Raw genomic sequence first — 23,130 nt, 5'->3', positions numbered from 1 at the left:
AAATGGTGCAGTGTCTCTTTAAGTGATGAGTGAGTTCCATATGTGTGCATGACGGAAAGAAAGAAAACAGACTCAGCATTTGTAGAGGTTAATTTATTAGCACGCAACCCTGAAATCTGATTACTTTAGATTCATTTGAAAGATTTGAAACTCATGAGCACAAGAGCCAACAGAGGAGTTCAAACTTGCAGCATTGCAATGCTGCAGGACAATGTATCAAAAATGAAGCAATATATATATAAATATATTGTTGAACTTTTAAGTACCAGTCTGAGAACCTTTCCTTATTGTTTTTATTTGCATTTCCTGACTCATACTGGCAAGATGGGAATCAAGCAAACGGAAACACTCCCGCATGCTCGGACCCATAAATCAATTTATCCTGAAATAAAAACAAACCTTTACGCTAGAAGGTTTTTTTGCGTCACAAGGACAAAACCTCAGGGCTCGGGTCGTCACTGTCTGAAGGAAATAACACATGGAGAAGATGAAAGGAAACACTGAAGCCCCAAAGGCATTGCACATCCCAACAAAAGATAAGAAAAAAAAAACCTTTCCAAAACACACGGCTTGACGTAAACCAGTTCAAGCACACATTCAACCTGCCACCAAGCTGCAGTCGGACGTTCACTGCCAGAAAACGTGCAAGAGAGAGTACTACTTTTAATTTCATCAGGAGGTTTAAATGGTTCATTATAGCTTCATTTTGGAAATAATTTGTTCACATTTTGCGGATTTGGCTGCAGGAAGTCCCAGAAAAAAAATCAGTCAGTGTACTGGGTGCTTTCGGAGATGAGCTTTCCATATTTCACCTCCACTCGGATCAGCACGCGCTTTTTGGAGGGGGTGGGAGATTCCTGTGTACTTGCAGGGTCTGGGGTCTCGTCCGGTTTTGGGACGATGCCGGACTCGACTGTTGGAGGTTTCCCTCGTTTGTCTTGCAGGTGACTTCTTTCGGGCAGGTGGTCTTGCGGGTGTTTCCTCTCTGGGTGAACGTCTGCGTGCAAGTAAGGACTTGGATTGGTTGTTTGCATTTAGTAATCTGAGCGGAAGAGAGGTTAGATTTTAGTGAAGCACAAAACAACAGTGAAGATTGAGATCTGCAGAAATGAGTTACATGCATGCTATTGTCATATTTGGAAACTGTGGCATCTGTCATTAAGATTTGATCTAAATTTAAAGGCTTTCCCTTAAGAGAAAGAAGGGTTGTCACTTTACAAAGGAAAATAAGAAAACTTGCTAATTAATCCTATTTCCAGGAACAGAAAAAGATATGTTTTCTCTACTTAGTCCTGTGACATCTTCAAAAACAAAACAAAAAAATAAAACGAGTAAGCATTCTAACTGGCCTCCAGCTGGACCAAGAAATGTGTAATTTTCTGAACAAAATTGACTTATAAGTTATAATTATAAAATAATTTTTTTGTTCTTTCAATTTACTATTCCTATGTTTCTTATACAACTTGTGAATTTTCAAGAAAAGGTGCATTAGGGTGTTAAGGGGTGTTAAGACTGTGTTAGAAGGACGTATAGTATATAAAAATCAAAGAAATTTCTAACAATTATTTTATTGGTCACTAAAGCATTCCAATTCTGCATATTTTTCATTGGTTAGCTTGAGATCACAACATGCAACAAGACAACTCTCAAACGCCACAATTTAGATTTTTCTCTAAAGGTTATTTTTGTGTATGAATGGTAATAAAATGTCTCTCACCTGAACGTTGAAAGTTGTTCATTCTTCATGGAGATACAGGAGAGGGGAAGACGTTAGTCAAAGCGTTCGCACACTTTCATCTTATTGACACGATCTCACGTTGCAATGTCCGCCGACTCTTACCTCTGCTCCTCGCCCTCTAGCAGCCTGCGGTAGGTGGCGATCTCGATGTCCAGAGCTAGTTTGATGTTCAGCAGGTTCTGGTATTCGCGGATCTGGTTGGCCAACTCCTGCTTGTGTGCCTTCAAGGCCTCCTCTAGCTTCTTAATGGTATTTCTGGCCGCCTCCATGTTTTCGTCACCGTCTGTTCTTGCTGCGTCAATGTCATTTCTCAAGGACTCTTCCTTAATGGGGCAACAAAGCAATGGATATCAGCAGGACGGTCAGAGTGTGTGTAAAGGGGTTACTGTCTATCAGGTCCTTACCTTTCTTTTCAGACTGTCCAATTCAGCAGTGAGCCTCTGGATTTGGCGCAAGAGGTCAGAGATATCCCTCTTTTGGTCACGGACTTCCTGCTCCTTCTGCTCTGAACTTTGCTCCAAGGAATCAATCTGAAAGTTGGGGAAAGTTTGTAACATTTACTTGCACTGTTATGAAAGGACTGGATCTGTTTAATTTCATCCTCACCTTTCTCTGGTTCCATTGCTCCGCCTCATCCCTAGCACGAGCGGCATATGTAGCATACTGCGCCTCTACGGTCTTGACGTAGTCGTCCATGTCCAGAGACCGTTTGGCGGACTTGGGAAGGGTGACCGTTTCATTCTTGATCATCGACTGCAGCTCCTTGATTTCCTGCAAGGTGTTGAGGAGGTAAAAACAGTTATGACGAGTTTTAAACCTTTTTAAATCTATCTAATGTTCAGTGAGTAAGTAAGTAAGTTAACAGTTTTCTATTACCTCATCATAGCCATCCCTGAGGAACTCCAGTTTTCTGTTCAGGTCCTCCAGGTCCAAAACCTTGTTTACCAAATCCAGATGTCCTTCATCTACTTCCTGTTGCACACATATAATTTAAATTGTAGGTGGAAAAAAATCATGTAAAGATGGAACATTTCATAACATTGAAACATGTTTAGCGGTTTTCATTCCCCAAAAAGCAGAAAATTGTGGTATTACCTTTTTGGCAACAACAAACTCAGTCTCCAGCTCAGTTCTCTTTTCTAGTACATCCTCATAGCTGCAAGCAAGAGAGAATAAAAGGTAAAGAAATGACACTGCAGGAAACACAGGCATGTTGGAGTCATCCACAATTTCAAACATGGACACCATCTGTGAGCTGCTTACATCTTCTTGGCGTCATCCACATCCTTCGCGATGTCTTCAAGATCATTCTTCAGTTTTTCCTGGTCGTTCTTCAGGTTGTCAATCTTCTCCAGCAGTTTGTTCTCTGCCTGCCTCACGATGGCATCCACGTTCCCGCTGTAGTCCTCCTGACCCTTCAGGATATCCAGCTTCTTCTCCAGTTTCATTTTCTCATCCTCCAGTTCCTTCACCTAAGAAAAAGGAAGAACAAGGGATGTTCACTGGATATAAAAAAGGAAAAGTCACTGGTAGTAAATAGTAACTTTGCATTTGTTGGACTTTCAGTGTCTGCGATGTGTCTGATATCTCATTTCTGGGAGGGAAACAGCACCTTAAAGATTTGTGAGGAATGTCATAGCACACTATCGCTAATTTTAAGGTTCGTCTGTCTGTTTTCTTTCAATTTTCCCCTCATTTTTCCAGTTTTACATTAAATTGGGCCCATTCCACTAATTTACCACTAGATGGCATTCTTGTTTGCTATACACAATAGGAAACCTAGCAGAGTGAGTCACTTTTCATGGCCTCAGGTGCTAATTCTACTCTATTATTATGTTTGAACTGTTAAATGTTGATGTTATTATATTATTAGGTCTCATTATGTGTTTTTGTATTTTTTTCTTTTACCTGAATGCTTAAAATTTCAAAGTAAGCTTAATGAAAATTAGAAAAAGCATATCTTTGTTGACCATATTGTATCCACTACAATTAGGCAAATCTTTTTAAAGCACTACAAGTTATACACACACACACGCGCACACACACACGCACGCGCACACACACGAAGTCTCCTTTCTTAGATTAGAAGTACTTTTTCAAAATGACCTTTAAACTGTTAAACATGATTTTCATTCAGCCAATGTTACTATAATGTTTTCTTTTTCTCTAATCTTGCAAGTATGCAAGCGGAGAATCATCAAAATTAACGAACACGAACGCTTAAAAACGTCAGTCTGAGTGTAATTAATCTATTTAAATTAACAAATAATACAGCACTGTGAAAAATTGAGACCCCCGCACTGAACCCCATTAAAACTTTATGATTATCCCACCAAATATTGATTTATGAACTCTTTTTGAGTTAAAACATTGGAATCGTTTCTAAATTAATATTAACTCTTTTTTTTTGCATTAGTTTAGGTCTGAAAGCACTGCATCTTTTTTGTTATTTTGACCATTTCTTGTTTTCTGCAAATAAATACATTTTTGCTTGGAATTTTGGAGACATGTTGTCAGCAGCTCATAAAATAAAATAGCAATGTTCATTTTACTTCTATGCCTATAAAATCTAAAATCAGAGAAATTGATCATTTTAAGTGGTTTCTTAATATTTTTCCACAGCCTATATATAAAAATAAATAAATAAATAAAATTGTACAGACCTTGTCGATCAACTGGACAAACTTGTCGTTGAGGTCAACCAAGTTTTTCTTCTCCCCGGTTTTCCCCGCTGAGTCGAGCTTTGGGGCCACACTCATCTTGGTCTGTCTGTTGCCGAGGTCTGTCTTGCTGCTGTAATTTCTTTCTGACATGGTGCTGAACCTTGGAGACTGAATGTGCAGATGAACTGAGATCCCACCTCGCATCACCTTTATAAAGGTGCATGGACCTGTGCACCTCCCCAACAACTTTCCAAGTGTCCAATCAAAACAGAACATGTGCTGAATTACCAGAGAAGTCAACATGAAATACTTGAATTTCAGCCCTGAACCTGTTTGTCCAAGAGTGAGGAGGCAGAGTCCTGAATGTGGGCGGATAAGAAGGCAGAGAGGAGCTATAAAACTCAGCCCCCTTCCTTTCCATCCAGGAGTAGCCTTACCCATCATCGTTCAGCCAGTTCTCTGTCATCCATCATCAGCAAACATGCCTCGCAACAGCAGCGCCAGCATGTACGGAGGAGCCGGGGGTAGGGGCGCCAAGGCGTCCTTGTCCAGCATTGAGGGACTCCGCAACATCCTCCACAACAAAATCGAGAACGACTCCACTCCGGCCATTCCCACTGCTGCTCCGGTCACTGCTTCCCAGCCCAATGGCAGTCCCGCCCGCACCTCTCTCCCAGAGAACAAGCAGGAGCTGCAGACCCTGAACAACCGCCTGAAGAACTACCTGGACAAGGTACAGCAGCTGAAGGAGGACAACGGCAAGCTGCAGGAGGAGATCGATGACATTCTGGCCAAGAGGAAGGCTCCTAAGGGAAGAGACTGGGATAAAATCCAGAAACCACAGGATGAACTCGACAAGGAGGTGGGTTAAGACAAACATTAAATATTCTTGTCCATCTTCTTCTTTTTCATCATCATCTTCTCATTCTTATCATATGTTTAGATCAAGAATCTCACCTTGGAAAATGCCAAGCTGTTGCTCCAGATTGACAACTCCAAGCTGGCCCTGGAGGACTTCAATGACAAGTGAGCTGAAACTCTTGTCTTATGGTTATTGGCTCAGTCAGAATTTACATCATATCCATATTGGAAGGAAAGTAGATTTGCACATTTATTTCAACTCATCTTTGCAGCATTGCATGGGCGCTGCTGGTCCCATAAGTCCAATGGTCATTTGGTGATGGGTAGGTCCCCAGGATAGGGCAAAAAAAAAAAGAAAAAAGAAATATTACAAGAGAAGCTCATTTTGTTTCCAAGTAAGACCATGAAAGTCCTCTAAGCCTTACGACTTCTTGGCAAGGGGCAAAGGGTGAAAAGTTTCTAGTGGCTCATTTAACGTGTTGCACTTGTGATGATGTCTCCGATCTCCATTAACAGGTTGGACAATGAGTCAAGGATGAAGAAGGAGTTAGAAAAAGACATAGACACCCTGAAAAAGGACATCGAGGAGACCAAGCAAACCCGAGATCAGCTGGAGAAGGAGATGGAACTGGTCGAGGATGAGGTGAAACGCCTTGAGACTGACCACAAGAAGGTAAGGCTAAGTTTGCTCGGATCTGCAGTGTTATTTTTGATACTTGTTTAACTCTTAAGCACACGGTTGTTGTAGGAGGTTGACAAGCTTCGTGAGAAGATCAAGAACTCAGAGGTGAAGGTGGAGATTGACTCCCAGAACTCCAACCTGGCCGACATTGTCAAAAACATACGGATCCATTACCAAAAGCTGGCTGACAAGAACATGAAGGAGACAGAGGATTGGTACAAGGACAAGGTTCGAAAATTGAAAACGGGCTGCTGATTTCCGCCCGTGCTCTTCTGATTGTCTCATCATGTTTGTTCCTCCCATTCTAGTTTGACAACATCCAGGTGAAGGAGGCCCAGAACAACGAGGCTTTGGAGTCCGGAAAGTCAGAGTACAACAAGCTGCTGAAGGAGAAGAAAAGCCTGCAAATGCAGATTCAGGCTAGCCTCAGCACGGTTTGTAAAAACTCCCACACAAGCCCATATTAAAAATAAATAATAAAGAAAAAACTTCATCAGATAAGCAGTGAACCTGATCTTTATCAAGTCTTTTGTACATCCCAAAAGCATTTGCTCTGAGTTGGTCTTTTATCATGTCGCTACCAGCAAGGTTGACAGGCATTCCTGTCAACCTTGCCATTAAGCTTAGGGTGCTGGTTAACGTCAGAAAAAACTGCATGTGTTCCTGCAAACCAACAAAAACACACTTTCTGGTTCTTCAGACCTTTCACAATGGTTCCTAATAAATTTGGCCAAAAATAATAAGATACGAGCAGCATGGTTTTACAAAAATGCTAGCTTTAGTCGTTTTTTGCACCATCTCCAAAAGTAATTCCTCCAAAAGGATCTAAGTCCTGTACATTAGCTCTAACAAATCACACTTTTCTGCTTCCAGATCAAGGCTTTGGAGGACAATCTGAACAAAGTCAAGGCTGAGAACAACAACCGACTGGTCCCAATCAACAACATCATCGTCAGCCTGGAGGCTGAGCTGAAGGAAGTGAGGGCTCAGGTGGAGCAGAAGGTGGAGAGCTACAAAAAACTGCTGTGCCTCAAAATGAAGCTGGAGAAAGAAATCCAAGAGTACGACAAGCTGATGGGCATAACAGCTGACAAAGAGAGGTGAGGATGCTCCTGCGCACCTTTTCTGCTTACCTTTAGCATGTCCTTCTTGTCGCTCTTAGTTCCTTTTAATTGATAAAAACTCCTACCAGAATAAAGGGTAAGCCAGTTAAATATAATACTCGGTGCATTATTTATCCTCTTCTTCCCTGACAGCTTGGAGCTTAATATAAGGGACGCATTGTCACCGGGTAAGTTCCGGATTCGCCTCCTAAGACAGTGCTAAAAACCCAAACATGAAGGCAGATCTCCCGATCAACCCCTAACCCTCTCACCAAAGCAGACATGGGTCAACAACTCACCAGACTGATGCTTTCGGTTCACTCTTGCAATCTGATTGGCTGACTTCCAACAGGAAGAAACAAACAGACGCAAAAATGTGACCCTTGTTCTTCCACACGACAAGTGTAAGCAGTTTGGTTGATGCCGTGGAGAGATTGATGAACAGCAGACATGCTCTTATGGTCAAATGAAAGACGGCAGGCGTAACTCTAAATGGCAGCAAAGCTATTTTTAAAAAAATGCTACGTTTATGGCTATAAAAGAGAAACATTCATACCTTCCATGTTTGTTGTGCCTTGGGGCAAGTTGCCTGACAGTCTCTCCGCTGTTTGACGCCACAGTTTACACCGGTTATTAAGGAAGTGCTCAGTTAAACATGAATGCCTCACACTGCCTTTTGTATAACAAAAAGTTGAAGAAGTGCGCTTAAAGGCTTTCAGAAGAGATCCAGAGTCTTCGATGCCATTAAGGGCACTTCCACTATTTTTAACTGTTAATACTACTAACTGCAGCAAATTGCCGTCGTCTTCTAAATACGTAACCTGATTCTACTAAAAATAAAAAATAAAAAAATAAAAATGTAAAAGTCTCACCACATTCAAACCCGAATCAAGCTCACAACGACAAACTAGCTTCTGATTTAGCATTTTTTGCAAAATCCGGATGAAGGGCAAAAGCAACACCTGCACACGGTGCAAGGAAACCCTGTAAAATATGTCCTGTTTCTGTTCACAGAACCGCAGAGTCCTAACAATCAGGATGAGAAAGGGGAGAACGAGGTCCTGGTGGATGACGGCCGCGACCCCATTACCCAATCCTAAACATAAAACACTCAATGGGCGGCTGTGGATTCTGGTAACCTTAACAAGGAACCTAAGAAGCCTAAGAAATCCAGCAGCCAGAAAAAATCCAAAAAGAAGCAAAAGAAGCCTAAGAAAAATTCATCCTCCTCTTCTTCTTCTTCATCCTCTTCCTCCTCTGAATCTGACAAAGAAGAAGAAAAGGTCATACCTTTAGTGCTTGTGTTTTAAAAACGGCCCTCTAATCCATTTTGTTTCTCTCACTCAGTAAAAGAAAAATGATTGGTGCTGTTAAAGCCGCATTATAGGTATGGGGGGTTCTTCAAACGTGTCTTCTATGGTGTGAGCAAAAATAAAGATGTTTTCGATGCAGAAACAGACTCTTTTGATTTGTGTTGGTCTCAATAATTCTTACAAGTGACCTTAAATGACAAAGAGTAGTTGACATTTTTCTAATATTATCCAAATAATGTACCCTTTATGACTATCTAACACCCAAAAATGGTGAAAGTACTCAAAAAATGTACTTAAGTAAAGACACAAATACACAAAAATGTACTCAAGTCAAAGTAAAAGTACCACATTAACATTTTATTTAAGTAAAAGTAGAAAAGTACTGGCTTTAAAAAATACCTAAGTGTTAAAAGTAAAAGTACTTGCTGAATGCATTACCTAATCACCAATAATATTAAGTGAACCGATCGTATTTAATTTTAATACATCACAAATGTGCCATTTTATTGAGCAATGCCACACATAAAGCATGTTTTTATTGTGTTTACTCTCTGTAACATATTTTAGACTTAGATATGTGATTCTATGCATCATAATTTCAGGGATGGAAACATCTTGTCTCCTGTCCTAACATAGCATGAACTTCACCTTCTTTGCCAGTAGCGGCTTTTATTTTGAAAGAAATCCAACTGAAAGGGTGGGCAGGGGAGGACATAGAACCAAGGAGCCACATAGCAGAGTTGTAGTCTAGACCACTGAACCCGAGACCAAATTAAGACCAAGACCAGCGCCCCGTGCTGCGTGACACAAAAAAATTAAGTGCACCTATCAAAATTGCTTCTCAAATTGATCTGAAAGATCCACATTCCCATAAAAACACATAGATATTAAATACTTAGAGCTGAAATAAATTGAACCAGTATCAATTAAAACTCTTCTTCATTCTGGTTTGCTTTCTCTGTGCTACAATTTGCAGAGGTCTCCTGCCATCCCTAAAAACATAACGCCCTGGGCGGTTGCCCATATTGCCCATGTCAGAAACCACAACTGTCTGCACCATTAAACATAGCAATTAACTGTAAACAACACAAGACACACTTGTAAGAGTGCATCAACATCCTGAAGGAGTACGTCTGAGCATTGGCAAGCTTGAGTTACACAGCAGGGCTACGATCCACATAGCAACCATCAGCAAGTCAAATTCTGGAGTTAATAACACTAGATTGAAATTGCTCCGGGGTTATGTAAGAAACATTTCCAATTAAAGCAAATGCTTGGAGGCAGCTGATTTTGCCAAGTGTGGCTCAGTCCTAGTCCTAAAACGCTATCAAAAATCTGCAATGTAAAGAAAGCATTTCTCTTTTCAGGAGAATATCAAAAAAGTAAAGTTTTCCTTCAGATGTTAGACATCAAGCAGCACTTGGAATTTCTCCATTAGCCCTCAACCGGTCTCCTTGGTAGCGAATTACGCTGGCCATTGGGTGACGCTAGCCTCCTTTACTTTCATTCCCGCATTGGAATTAAAAAAAACGAAAACGCATACCAAGGACCTACAACTGAAGCTTGACTTTAAAATAACATGTCTGAACAAAAACAACTTGAAAATGTGGCATTCTTGATTGTTCACGTTTCCCGTGTTTACACGCACTCGGAATGAAGTTTTTTTACATTCTGGGTGTCCGATATTCAACCGTGCGATAACATCTACCGGATCGTCGGAGAGCTTTCACAGCGCACAGGGCTTTCCTCAAGCGTCTGTCCTCAAATGGCTTCCAAAGAACCAAAAGAGATCTTATCTTATAGACTTTCTTAGTCAAAAACATTTTCAGTGATAAGGTTCTTCATTATCTTCCATTGTACGGTTGACGCTCCACCATACAAGATTGTGATTGGTAACAGACATTTTGTGGCTTTTATGTCGATTAGTGGCAAAACCCTGACCAAGTACTCAACTTCTGTCATGAATTACTATTAACAGTGCTCATCATAAATGTACTTATAATACTGTGAGATGAGCCAAGTGAGATGTCCTTTGGTTGAGGCATGACATTTTTAGATGATTGTTCCTTCTAGTTTGGGATATTGTGCAGCTGGAAAGATTTTTAGCCTTTACTTTTTTGGGGGGGCCGTTATTATGGTTTCGTAACCATGTGAAGGTATTATTAGAATCTCGGAAAGCTAAACTAATACGTGAACTATGACACAAAGTCCCAGAGGTGTAAATGAAATATCTTTATAAAGAAAAACTGAAAACTGAACTGAAATAGCAAAGGAGTGAGAATACATCCTTGAGGCGCTGCTCCGCTTAGTTCAATGATTTGCACTAAAGTACAGGTTAGTGTAACATTTTGTTAACAGTTATGGAGAATTTTATTGTCAGAAATCCACTGTGGCTATTTTTATCAACGTGATTAGCTTGTGCGCAGAACTTGCGCAATTGTCATTTGCGGATTAGCGGACAAGACAAGCAAACTGTATGTGGTGGGAGCCACCATAGTCAATTTCTCTCAACTTTGTCGTCGATTTAATCACATAAAATCCCAACAAAACAAAACATGGGTGTGTGTGATGAAAGAAAACAGAAAACAGTTTAGTTTAAAAGGCCATATGACTCATAACATCAGGTTCCGTCACTTTAAGTGCGTGGACTCAGGTCCGTACCTCACCGCTCCTGTTTGCCTCTTCTGCCACGCAGAACAAGGAAAATCCCTTTACTAATAAACACGAAACGATAGTGATAACATATTTGCGGCTCACTTTAATTAATCTGCTCTACTTGTTTTTGTGATTGACAGTTTTAATTGTGGTTACCTTCCTCAGGGTCCGTGCCCAGAGCTCTGGTGTTTGCAGTTTCATTGACCACAAAAACACGACAGACTGTATCCCAAACACAATAGTAATCCGGAATCTGCCAAAAAATAAAAAAAATAAAAAATACAAATGATTAAAGACTTCTATTTCCTTGTTGAAATATGAGGAAAAAGTCGGGGTCGAGATAGAGGAGAAATTAAAACAAAAATGCAGAGGTAGTGCATCTCAAGATTGGAAAACGTTTTATGAAAAAATTTGATTCAAACCTGATATTGCAGGGGGGAAAAAAACAAGTTAGAAGGTATTCTCACAGGACAAAGAAAAAAAAAAAAGGATAATTTTGTCTTTTTTAAGAGTGTTTTATTTTTCAAATGATGATGGTACAGACATGAGAGCACAGAGAGGAAATTTCAATCATCCAACATGTGGACAATGCATGGTGAGGGTAAGATGGGGGGCAAGCAAGAGTACCAAATGGAGTAAAATATCGTATCAAAAGTTTCATTCATTTTGTTCATATATATATTTATATAGGACTAATAATTCTCTTTATCAATGCAAAGCAAGGAATGCCCTTTTTTTCCCCCATTTATCTTTAGCTTTCCTTGTGTAGAGCCAACTTTATTACTCATCCGAAAACAGGAAGAAATCTTAAAAAAAAAATGTAAAAGAAAAGCTGGATGTTTTTTTTTCTTCTTTTGGGTGGGAGGCGAGGCGAAGAAGGGTGGGGGGACGTCCTGAAATCCTGTCCAATGTGGCGTTGAAGTCAGATTTGTGGTGCGGCTGAGCGTGTCCACCGGGGTTTGGATCTCTCCAGCGACGGCTGGCCTCAGCGGGAGAAAGTCTTCCCACTAGAAAAATAAAAAATAACGACATTAGGTGAGCCTAACGGCAGCTACGATTTTTTTTCCCTGACACTTTCTCGATCGGGCTGGAAGGATTTTTATTAAGCTTACACATCCTTGATTCAGTTAGGACATACCAAGAAGTCGAGTCTTACCTTCTGACGCAGACAAACTTGAAAACTGTCCCTAAAAATGAAACTATTCTCTACAGAAGCTGCAATGAAACCCGTTTGTTGTTCAGTAGTTTGTCACTAAAAGTTGCGGAAACACTTTCCCCCCCCCACCTCCGCCCCGAAAACTCTCATCAAAGAAAACAATTAAAACCGATAGTGATAGGAATTTTTCGGTATGCTTTAATTCTCTGCGAGCTTCCAACTAAATGAGTGACTGATGGGTTTCATTTTCATTAATTGCATCAGAAAATGGCTGCACGGAATTCATGTGAAGTGATTGTCCTCTATCAAAGAAGTTTATTGTTGCTGTAATCCCAGAGGAATCCGAAGCAAAACATGGCAACAAAGACGAAAGAAAACACGGCAATCGTGTGTCGTGAATAAATCTCAAAAACCTCTTTTTAGATCTCACCCGAAAAAAAATAAAAATAAAAAAGAGCTTGAAAAAGATTCCTAAAGCATGAGTCGTAACGCCGAAAACAACATATTTCAAATCAAAGATTCACGTTTTTGTTCTTGTGGTTTTTCTCCTTATCTCGTTCTTCTCTGCGCGCCGGTGAACATGAATGAAAGCTACTCACGAAATGGTCTTCATCTCCTTCTTCTCGGCGTCGGGTCGAGCGCGGTTCAGCACCTTGAGGAAGTCTGACGTTTTGGCTCTCATCCGTGTGTGAATGTAGGCCTAGAAGAAGAAAAAAAACAAAAAAAGTATGAAGATCTAGATTAGCCGTTGCGAGATTTTAAGATGACATTTAGCTCGTTTCTGTTGGCGATGATGAATTTCAGCACAATACCTTATTGTTATGAAACAAATACTGCATTAATGCTTACTGAGCAGCGCATAGTGTGAAGAGATGGAATGAGAGATTGGACGTTTTACCAACCCACGGTGGCCAATAAATCCACCTTTGTTGACTCACTGCTTGAGGTAAGGGCACTTAACAACCACCTCCGTTATCTGTTTGTGATCGGGATGTTTCCATAGAAGCTTTGAATGACATTCTCTTAAAAAAAACCAAGCTGGGATTACGACGTTTAAGCATAAATCAAACCCAAACAAACACCTGTTCTGGCAGGACCCTAATTTACACTTCCAGCTAAGCTTTTTATTTAAACGGAAAGGCTTTGTGAGCAGTTTGTCATCTACTGCAAACCCTGATTCCAGTTAGGAATGCAAATTCTAACTCCTGCATTTTTTTATGTTTTTGCAAAAAATAGTGCAGGTTTATGAGCGGAGTCACCTTGGAGCACTTTATGTGGTAGTGCAGGTAGTCCCTGAAGGTGTGGATGAGGTTGATGGTGTTGTCTCTGGCATTGGCATTGGTGTGACGAGGAAACAGGACTGCAAGGACGCAAGCACAAAAACACACTCAGAAAACAAATATCGATAAGGGCTGAAACAATTCATTGCGATAAATCGATCATTGAAATAATCAGACTATACAAACATTTAAAAAAAAGGCCATTTGCTGAAAAGACGACATATTCACAGCAGTATTTAAGCTAAAACTTTATAAAATGCATTTACATTTTCCATTTGTTTTACCTAAAACTCCTCAACTGGCAGTTTTAGCTTCACCTGGTTCAAATTCACCATGTCGTTGCGTTTCAGCCAATAAAATGTTGTTCTCATTTTAAAAAATTTTCATTTATTCATTTTTTGTTTATTTGCATCTTTTAATGCATTACTAATATTGTAAAAAAAAAAGAGAGTTAAGTAGTTAAAAGAAGAAAACTGTAGAACATGCCAATTTTTTTATATCCGATTAATTCATTAATCATCAGAATAATTGATTATGGAGTCATAATCAATTACGGACCGAAGGTGATGTATCCGATGTTGTCCCCGACGGCAGCGTCTGTGTCCTTGAGCTCCAGAGGCGGCTCCCTGTGGCTGAAGAGCACCTGGGGGGCAGTGTGGCTGGCTCTCCGACCCTCTTTAAACTCCTGCACACAGAAACACATGTTGCTATGGATACCGAGGAACCTTTATGTCACGTTGCAACTTTAAAAGTCTTCAAAACTGGTTAAATTTAACTAACAGCACTGGTTGAGAGATGATATCCAAGTATCTCTCAAAAGATTAGTTGTAAATGTTGATGCTGTGGGCAGGAATGATCTCCAGTAGCAGTCAGTCTTGCAACAAACCTGCAGAGGCCTCTGACTGAAGACTGTGGCAGTGTGTCACAACCAGGGGTGAAAGTAGTTTTAAATTCTTGGGGGTACTATGACAAAAAAAAAATATATATATATATATATATATATATTGCTTCTTTGTGTGCTTTGGAGTTTTTGTGCTGATGAATTTTTTTGCGAAGCGATAAAAGCTGGTAGCTCTTGAATTGTTACAAAATAAAGCTGTATTTCTTCAGCCCACTGGCTGCAATGTTGACACCTTGAGATGCCATGAGACCTAAATTCTGAACATCATGGCATGGAGTGCATCCCAGTTTTCCATGTCTGGCAAATAACCATTCATTTTATCTTTTAAACTGGTTATATTGATCTTGTGTCCAGACAGAGGGATAATCAGTAGCCTACCATCATGACCTGTTTGTTCTGAAGATCCTGCAGCTTCCACTTCTCTTCCTAACATGGCGCCTCCTCACCCTGACTCTCATACTGACAGGAGGAACCACAGAGCTCTGTTAGGTTAAATCACATCTTCTGACGTTGGGATATTTTTCCTCCAACAGCTTCCAGAGGAATCACCTCAAACCAGATGTTGGACTGGATTTTATTTCAATGTCATTTGTGAATGTTAGAGCCTCATTTTCAGCAATGGAGCTATAAAGGTTGAAAAAAGTTATCATTTTGGAGAAAGTCTCATCAACATCAATATTTCCACTAAATAAGAGGCAAAAAAAAAATGTAAAGGAAAAGCCTCTCAGACTCTGAGCCCGACAGCACCAAACTATTTTTTTATATTAGACAATTAATTTAATTTCACATAATTATCGCGGTAGAAGCCATTTGTTTGTTAAATACTTAATGAAAAATATATACTATGTTTGATGTTTGTTGTGAATGACGTATACTCACAAAGAACGAGGTAATTAGTCCAAGTTTGTCGTTTATTGAACGTTCAGAAACTACAGTGGCTGTGATGCACCAAGACGAAGGTAAAACAACCTGAACAGGTGATCAACTCTAAACCACTCGCACCTTTTTACTCTCCGTCTCTCTCTGTCATTTAAGCACACCCGTTGCCATGGCAACCTCCTGCGCTCCACAAGCCGACCAGAGATTACGATAAAAACATAACATTAAGTCCGTTACAATATTAGGTTTGCAGGCTTGATATTTATTTAGCGATTATTAATAAGCCTCTCATGAACACAGTGGTGGTTGATTGGTTAATTTTAAACTTCTGCTGTGCTCGTTATTTTGGTAATGGAACTGAAACGCACAGAATTGCACAACACCTTGTTGAAACAATAATCACTGAGATTATTATTGTCGTTGGGTCATTAATTTTAACACGTTTTGTTGATTTTTCTGTTGTTGTTCTTTAATAAAGTTCTGAACGTTTTGATGAGCCAGTCAGAGGAGGACGTGCTGGTCTCAGCATCCTGGCGCCGTTCAGTTTGTCACTTAATGCCGAAATCGACTCAAAACCTTCCGCGATCGACGTATTGCACCGCTGCTCTAGTAAAGCACAAACAGTTCAGAAACCATATAAAATGAGAAAAAAGCTATTTATTAACTGATTAAGTCGTGTTTTAGATTGTTCTTGAAAAACTAATCAATTACGGCTGATTAGTGGGTGCACTCACGGCTGCACAGTGAACACATTGATGTTTTTATTGCAACATCAATAAAACAGAGGGGAGACAGCCACTCCCCTCTCTTGCAGGCACTGCGTACCCCCGGTAAATCTTTTAGAGGTACGCAGTACCCTGCCGTATTTAACAGCAACATGTCCTGGATGACAACATTAGTTGCTAGGCAGCTCTGCTAATCCACTTCGTTTTCTATTCTTTGGTCACGTCTGAAACTGAAGTGGCCTACTTAAAGGTGTGGTGAGGCACGTTTGCGATTTGCCGCCTTGCTCACCTGCATGAAGACTTTCCCGATGATGACGTCGTCGTCGTCTTTGAACACGGTGCTGAACACGACTGTCACTCTGTCCTTCTTGGCCTCCAAGTACCTAAGGGTCCGAACACATTTAGTTTGATCTAAAAGTCAAACGTGTCTATTTCAGGAGAGAACTGCAGCTCTGAGTCAGCTTACAGAGACACATGTCAGCTGAATAAAAGGAACTTATCTATTTGGAGCCAACCGCTTTCTGTCTGACCTCATCAGAGAAATAAAAAACTAAATACTTGATGCTCGTACATGGACTCGTCGTCTCTGTAGTGGACCACGGCCCTCTTCTCGCCCTCTTTGCCTTCTTCCTGGAACTTGAAGTACTTCTCGAACACCGAGGCGAAGCAGTTCCTCTTCAGCATCCCCGCCTGGTGAACGACCTCGTCTTTATTGGCCGGCAGGGCCTCAAGGTCGTAGAGCAGGGACACATTGTAGCCTTGAAGGGAAGGCAACAAAACGAATAAATAAAGGAATCGCAAAACTTTTCATTTCACAGATTTGTAACGAAGCATGAAATACATTTGACACTGCAGATTAAAAAAAATAAGAAGAGATTTAAGCAACTTTGAGAACTTACCAGCCTCTGGAGAAACCAGGAAATTCCCATACACCCTCTTGAGTAACTGTAAATAAATAAAAGAATGATTTTTTTTTTGGAAGAATCTCAAAAACAAAAAGATACAAAAGGAGCAAAAAAAACAAAAAAAAACCAAAAACAGTCTGGAGTCGATACAAAAAGTGATTTAAGTGTTTGTTCATTGGGATGATTGAAGCATACAGGCAATAAAACTTCCTTAGAAGTGCTGTATGTATGCATGTTAGTGAAAAACTTAGTGGAAGAAAAAAATGCAAATGCACCTTGAGGATGCATTTGTATCAATAACTGCAATGGGCGAGGTTGGAACTTACCCAATACGGACTTTTATCAGTTTAATCACGATATTTTAAAATACCATTGTGATAATGATAAAAGTGATGATTTAAAAACTATTTATTACTTCTTTTTTGGTAACCGTGTGGCCGGGACTGTGTGTCACAGCAATTACAGCCCCAGGAACAAATACTGTTCGTGAAAAAACATTCCCATTCGTAACACACTTCTGATTCAAATCATTAAACTTTACATCGTAACGGCATTTAATCGTATTTTCAAGTTCATTGATATTTATTGACACTTTCTTTGAACTAAATCCCGATTACGGAGAGTTTCAGGAGTTTTTAACATTAACTGGCATTAATTTATGACAACAACAAATCAAAATTATTATCCCGATAAGAAATGTATCGCGATACATGATAAACGATACCACATCTGCTTAAAGTTAGGTTTATCATTTGAGCGTTGTTGTTAAGGTTGGAGCCAAACGACAGCCACGCTGTGATTTTCACAACGCCCAACGCCCTGATTTTCAGCAGCTTGTGTGAAATCAGAAGACGGAGCTGACTTGAATAACAACAGCAAGAGAATGAGCGCCCGAACGCACCGTCTGAACTATAAAGGAGTCAAACTGGGGCTGGAGAGGAATGAACATCTCCGGGGGTGAGAGCTAAAGGGAGGAGGGCAGGGGGGCTCCTCTCTAATGAGAGCCTGTCTGTTTGGTATGAGCTGATGTGAACAGAGCAAATACACGCGTCAGACTGAGGCATGACAGCAATGCAGCTTTAAAAACTATGTTTGCACATTCCTCTTTTCTTTTCAACTCGCCGCTAATTTAAGAAAGAGGAATCTTTCGAATCAAAACTATGAAAGAATGTGAGAAAATCAAAAGGCTTCATCCTCAATCGTTTCCAAGCAAATCCTCAGCATGAAAGCATCTTGAACATTGACTCTTTTAAACGTCCCACTAAGAGGGGCCGAAAAAGGGAGTTTTGGAGAGGTGGATGGGGTAGGGGGGTGTTTTTGGAAAAGCAGCCAAGCTGTGAGTGCACGCTGTCTGCAGCTCACAGTCAGCACTTCCTCGCCTCAGGGGCGAGTCACTCGAGCTCACTTCCTGTTTCTGCCTGGAACCACAGCAGCTGCTTTCTTCCTTACATGGCAACAGAGTGTTTGTACTGAAGGTGCGATCAGAGCGGCACATGACAGATCGGCTTCCTAAATCTTCCCGGCCTGTGGCCGCCGCTCCGACCCCAAATGCTTTGGGTCTGGGGTTTCCCCAGCGACGACACACCTGTGCTGAACAAGATTTACGTGCCTGCTGATACGCTATCAATGCAAACAGCAGAGCACAATGTCAACACTCGTTGCAGTTTGGTGGTTGACTTTCAGAGCAGAAGAACAACGAGTTGCACTTTTGAGTCTTTTAAGCGCAAGATGAAAACAAGACCGATACGTTTTCGACACCTTAAAGCCGACTTTCAGAAACGTGTGCGTGAGAAAGCTACGCAAAGATATTCCTCCAGACTGCTTTTTGATGGCTGATTATTGGGGTTTACCTCATCAGCACCGTGCTCCTGCAGCTCCTTGTAGAACTTCAGAGAGATGCTGACCATCACTTTGGTCTTGTCCCCATTGGGGTTGGAGATGTGGTACAAGACGCCATCGAAATCTGGAGCAGCGGGAGGGGAAAACATTCATGTCTAGAGATGATAAATTAGCCATTTTCTGCTATTTCATGTCAAAACTTTGACAGCTACTGACAGAGTTGAACAAATATAAATCAGTAAGATTTTTCTTCCTCTCTAAAATGAAAGCATTCAGTGCACTAAAAAGGCTTTAAAACTTAAATAAGGTCGGAGGTTTCTCACCAGCAAACGTCACATCGACGGCCTCGGGTTTGGTTCTGTGGGGACAAAATGCTGACCGTTAGCATGCAAAAATGTACACATAAAGCATAAAACGTGAAATTATGGATATGCGTGGTGTATTAAATGAGAAATAAACAAAAAAAAATCTATAAAAGGAGCAGCCGAAGAGTTGCTGTCTCATCTCTGAGTATGCAGAGTTGGGCTACTGTGAGTTTCAGTACGTTAAATTCATTTCCTAAAAGTGATTTTACACAGAGGTTATCTGACTTCCACCTTTTTCAAATGAAAAAGTAGCACCAAGTAACAGCTACCGATGGTGCAATTTGACTGAAAAGCGAACAGTTGTGAAATATGCACTCTCCTATGACAAAATACTGAATAATTTACAATTTAAGTTCAAGTACGGGAAATGTAAATGTAAATTTATCTCGTCTTTTTGAGTTTATTGTTCCTTTATTTCATGTTGGAATCAAACAAACGGAATTAAATATGTAATTTATTCTATTATTCAATCCAGATAGTTGTAGTTGAGTTTGCTCCATGAAGGTGGATGCTGCAGGGATCTGCTGATGTAGTTAGCCACTGCGGACTGACTTGACTCGGCTTGACTACAGGAATGCGGAAGCTGGGAAGAGGAGCGATGGTTCACTGACATGTAGCCACATAATGGACGCGCAGAGCGCTGTAAAAGCTCTTAATAAGGCCGTTTATGTTGCGTAAACCACAGTTTTGTGCTCAACACGCTGCTAACGAATAACACTGGGACGACTTAAGAGTCTTAGGCTGACAGAGTTTAGCCAAACATAGTTGTGGGGGAACATGTAAACCCCTCTTTTGAGTTGTTACAAACATAAACAGACATTTTCTGCTTTGGTTTCTGTATTTATTACATGTTCGTAAAATTGCCCCTAAACTTTTATTTGTGTGTGTGTGTATGTTTTCTTCCTTATTGTAATGTCTGGTCGGTGGGTTAATCTGATCAGGATTGCCATTTTTGACATAACACGGCCAGTGTAGACACACCCCAGCTTCGGGCAAAGCAGCCCCGGCGGAGCAGCCAGCTACATAGTTTAAGCTTTTTCAGCACATTTATAGACACTTAGAGCTGAAACATGCAGTTTTGTGAGCTTTTATCGGCGGTAGTTTCTTGGGGTTTTTTTTAAAGCTGCGGTCCTCTTCAGGGAAACGCTGAAGGGGGAAGCTAGCTGCCGTTAGCAGTTTTTCTCACCCGTTGGATGCGCCGTCGAACTTCAACGTCAGCGTCTCTTCTATGATGCGGTTATTAATTTCTAAGAGGATCATCGCAGCGGATGCCGGTGCTATTTGGTAGGATTAAACCGCTTTGTGTCAAATATTAGGTGAAAATGTTTTCCTCCCTTGACAGACCAGACCGCTTCCGTCGAAGCTCCCTCCGCCTGTAGCTTCCGCGTACTTCACACGCAGGACCCCGGCTGATTTGGGTGGCTTCAAATGTTGCCTGTCTTTAATTCGCCAATTCAATTCAGTCCTAAAATATTTTATTTATCCTGAAAAAAATGTCAATTCAGTTTATTTATATCATATTTATATAATTCATAGCATTCACTTTTGCAGCAGGCCTTCATACTGAACATGTATGTAGCTACAGTGGGGAGGAAAACCCCCTGCTCCAACATGCTTGCAACATAAAAATACTGCTATAATTCCTAAACTCAAAGTAATTTTTTTTTCTTATAGATTTGTGTGATTTTCTTTATTTGAAATGCTGTGGCTATTTCTTATACTGTGCCTGTATGTGCCATTAATAACACAATTACAATGTCATCAAAAAGCTAATATAATAAAAAAAATCTGTGTTTTAATTAAGCAAGAAAATATGTCTTGTATATTACCCAGAGTCATTAAACAGATATATTTTTCAAGCATTTATTTGTCAGGCTGATTGCAGCAGTCAGCATAAGCTTCAGAAAACAATAAAAATTTCATTTCAGTGATTGTTCCTCCTTGTTTGTGCTACACAGGATTAGTAAAGTCCCTCAAAACTCAACGTTAAAGTTGTAACCTTGACAGTGATTTGAAATGAATTATCACAGGGACTTCTGCTTTCAGCCACAGGAGAGAAAATGAAAGCTTCTGTCAAAGAAGCAAATAGTCAATCTTTGATCCTCCATGAAGGCGACTTGGACTTGTGCCATGGGGCCCTTGATCTAAAGGGCCGTTTGTGAAGGAGAAAATAATAATAATAATAATAATAATAATAATAATAATAATAATAATAATAATAATAATAAAAGAGCTAAATACTTATTCAGTCAGATTTAATTAAACAGTAGCAACATTGGGGTCAATTTTAGAATAGTTACTGTATGTTTGGTATTTATTTTTGGCAACTCATTATGTGTCAACTTGTGATGAAATAAAGCACACTGTCTTGATTGTGCCAAGTGCCAAACATGGACTGAAGACCAAATTAACCCCTGGCACAGATTCAATTGTTGCTAACCAGAACTAGACTCTGTTTTTCCACGTCAGCAAAAAGTAAAATCTGAGACCGCCCATTAGCAGCCAAACAAAGGAGGCGCAAATGCTGAAAAAAGCAGCTATATGATTTTTTTTATTTTTATTTTTTATTTTTTTAGAAGAGCTGGTGACGAAATAAGAATAGTCAAGCTGGAGGAGATGCAAAAGAGATGTTTTGGTGCCACTAGTCAGTCAGGCGGATTAATTTTACCACTGAAACGGAGCGAAAGAAGAAGATTAAACATGATATAAAGGAAGGATCTTACTGTTTGGGTATTAATATTTATTTATTTTATGCTGTTAGCCTTCTTCCTATTGGCTTGTATGGTACAATATTACTTTTACTCTTACATTTATTTAATCACCCCAACTTGTTTGGGGGTTAAATTTGTGATGCCTTTCTTGATTACCAGTTATTTGTTTGCAGTCATTAAAACCTTAGTTATCATCCAAACCTGGACTGGACTTATTCAGTTCTGAGAAATTACAGGATCTATAAAGCTCGACAAAAGCACAGCCTTTATTTAGAAAAATACAACTATTTAAGAATTTCTACATTTGGTCTTACAGTTTGATCAAACTTAGTGGTAATCTGCACTCTGCTGCCACTCACAGTCCTATTTGCATTACAGTGTGCTGCCAAAAAAGGCCGCCGTTATTACACTTGCTGATGGAAAAATATGTGTGAAAAACAATCAAGTTCACTAATTGAAAATATCCTAACCTCTATATGTGGACTTTATAAAATATCAAATCTGAAAGCCAAAGCAGCAAACAACTCTGCAAACCTGAATATTGCCCTAATTTTCCATCAGTGAGATCAGTTTTGTCAAACATTTCTTGGTATCAATGTTTTTTTTGTTTTTTTTCTTTTGGGGTCTTGTCCAATGATTCACATTCTTCATCCTTCCGCTTTTGTTTTGCCAAGTCAAAGCATTTTCCTTTTTAAAGGCTCATCTCAGATGTTTTCATCTCATTGTCAGGGAAGCTGGTCAAACGAAAACAAGACGCATAAGGGCTGCTTTGTTTTGAGATTTCAAGTAAGACTACAGGTAAATAAAAAATATGTGTATTTTATTCTTTTTTTTTTCTTCTTCATAAAATTAACTTCAAGTAGGTTGGGAATTGTATCTGTTTACAGATACTTCGACTTCAGGAGGCTGAACTGTTTTTTTAGTTAAAGTTTTTGATAATATTTTACTTTTTTTTACTTTAAAGAGACAAACAGCTATATATTTTTTAAACATGTTTAATTCTTCCAGGTAAGAAAATAAAGATAGTAAATGATTGCTTTTAGTAGATCACCAGAGACATTATTAGTCACTATTAGTCGCCACGGTAAAATAATTTAAAAACTAAAACAGTGGTGAGTATTTTAATTGACAATTCATCAAGTCCAGCCTGAAATTCAAGCTTTAGAGATTTAAATATACCTGAAAATTCAAGACTTTTTTTCTAAATGTCTAAAATATAGGTAATTTTAGATGAATACAGTTTATTAACTACCAAATTAATGTATTAGAAAAAAAATGTATATATAGAAGAGTATTAATTTTGTTTGAAAAATGAAACACCTATATAATTTGAAATCATTTTAATATAATTTAT

General features: G+C 39.7%; 3 protein-coding genes across 5 annotated transcripts; 1 reads left to right on the top strand and 2 right to left on the bottom strand.

Annotated features, from left to right (window-relative positions):
* Positions 1-78: 78 nt before the first annotated feature.
* On the bottom strand, positions 79-4,845 carry LOC103474644 (intermediate filament protein ON3-like). 2 transcript variants are annotated; one of them, XM_008425764.3, is made up of 9 exons: positions 4,402-4,845; positions 3,002-3,210; positions 2,834-2,894; positions 2,615-2,710; positions 2,345-2,509; positions 2,143-2,268; positions 1,841-2,061; positions 1,718-1,740; positions 79-997 (listed from the first exon to the last, which is right to left on the bottom strand). In XM_008425764.3, the coding sequence occupies exons 1-9, from the start codon at positions 4,843-4,845 to the stop codon at positions 765-767; spliced, it is 1,578 nt and encodes a 525-aa protein (XP_008423986.3). In that variant the 3' UTR covers positions 79-764. The 2 variants fall into 2 exon arrangements, with proteins under 2 accessions (XP_008423986.3, XP_081472120.1); XM_081615994.1 differs by having other exon boundaries at positions 855-1,042.
* Positions 4,846-4,882: 37 nt separating this feature from the next.
* On the top strand, positions 4,883-8,511 carry LOC103474665 (keratin, type I cytoskeletal 18-like). 2 transcript variants are annotated; one of them, XM_017308096.2, is made up of 8 exons: positions 4,883-5,263; positions 5,345-5,427; positions 5,779-5,935; positions 6,011-6,172; positions 6,253-6,378; positions 6,818-7,044; positions 7,201-7,235; positions 8,062-8,511. In XM_017308096.2, the coding sequence occupies exons 1-8, from the start codon at positions 4,883-4,885 to the stop codon at positions 8,145-8,147; spliced, it is 1,257 nt and encodes a 418-aa protein (XP_017163585.2). In that variant the 3' UTR covers positions 8,148-8,511. The 2 variants fall into 2 exon arrangements, with proteins under 2 accessions (XP_017163585.2, XP_017163586.2); XM_017308097.2 differs by lacking the exon at positions 7,201-7,235.
* A 2,998-nt stretch (positions 8,512-11,509) lies between these two features.
* Positions 11,510-20,468, bottom strand: arpc2 (actin related protein 2/3 complex, subunit 2). The gene is made up of 10 exons (XM_081616015.1): positions 20,252-20,468; positions 19,024-19,058; positions 18,712-18,824; positions 16,856-16,901; positions 16,528-16,714; positions 16,246-16,339; positions 14,010-14,136; positions 13,431-13,531; positions 12,771-12,871; positions 11,510-12,022 (listed from the first exon to the last, which is right to left on the bottom strand). The coding sequence occupies exons 1-10, from the start codon at positions 20,323-20,325 to the stop codon at positions 12,001-12,003; spliced, it is 900 nt and encodes a 299-aa protein (XP_081472141.1). The 5' UTR covers positions 20,326-20,468; the 3' UTR covers positions 11,510-12,000.
* Between the last annotated feature and the right edge of the window lie 2,662 nt (positions 20,469-23,130).

Source organism: Poecilia reticulata, chromosome 2 (assembly GCF_904066995.2).
Source record: "Poecilia reticulata chromosome 2, P_reticulata-male-v2, whole genome shotgun sequence".
NCBI lineage: Eukaryota > Metazoa > Chordata > Actinopteri > Cyprinodontiformes > Poeciliidae > Poecilia > Poecilia reticulata.
Note: the sequence above shows the minus strand (reverse complement) of the source record. Positions and strands in the feature narration are given on the sequence as shown.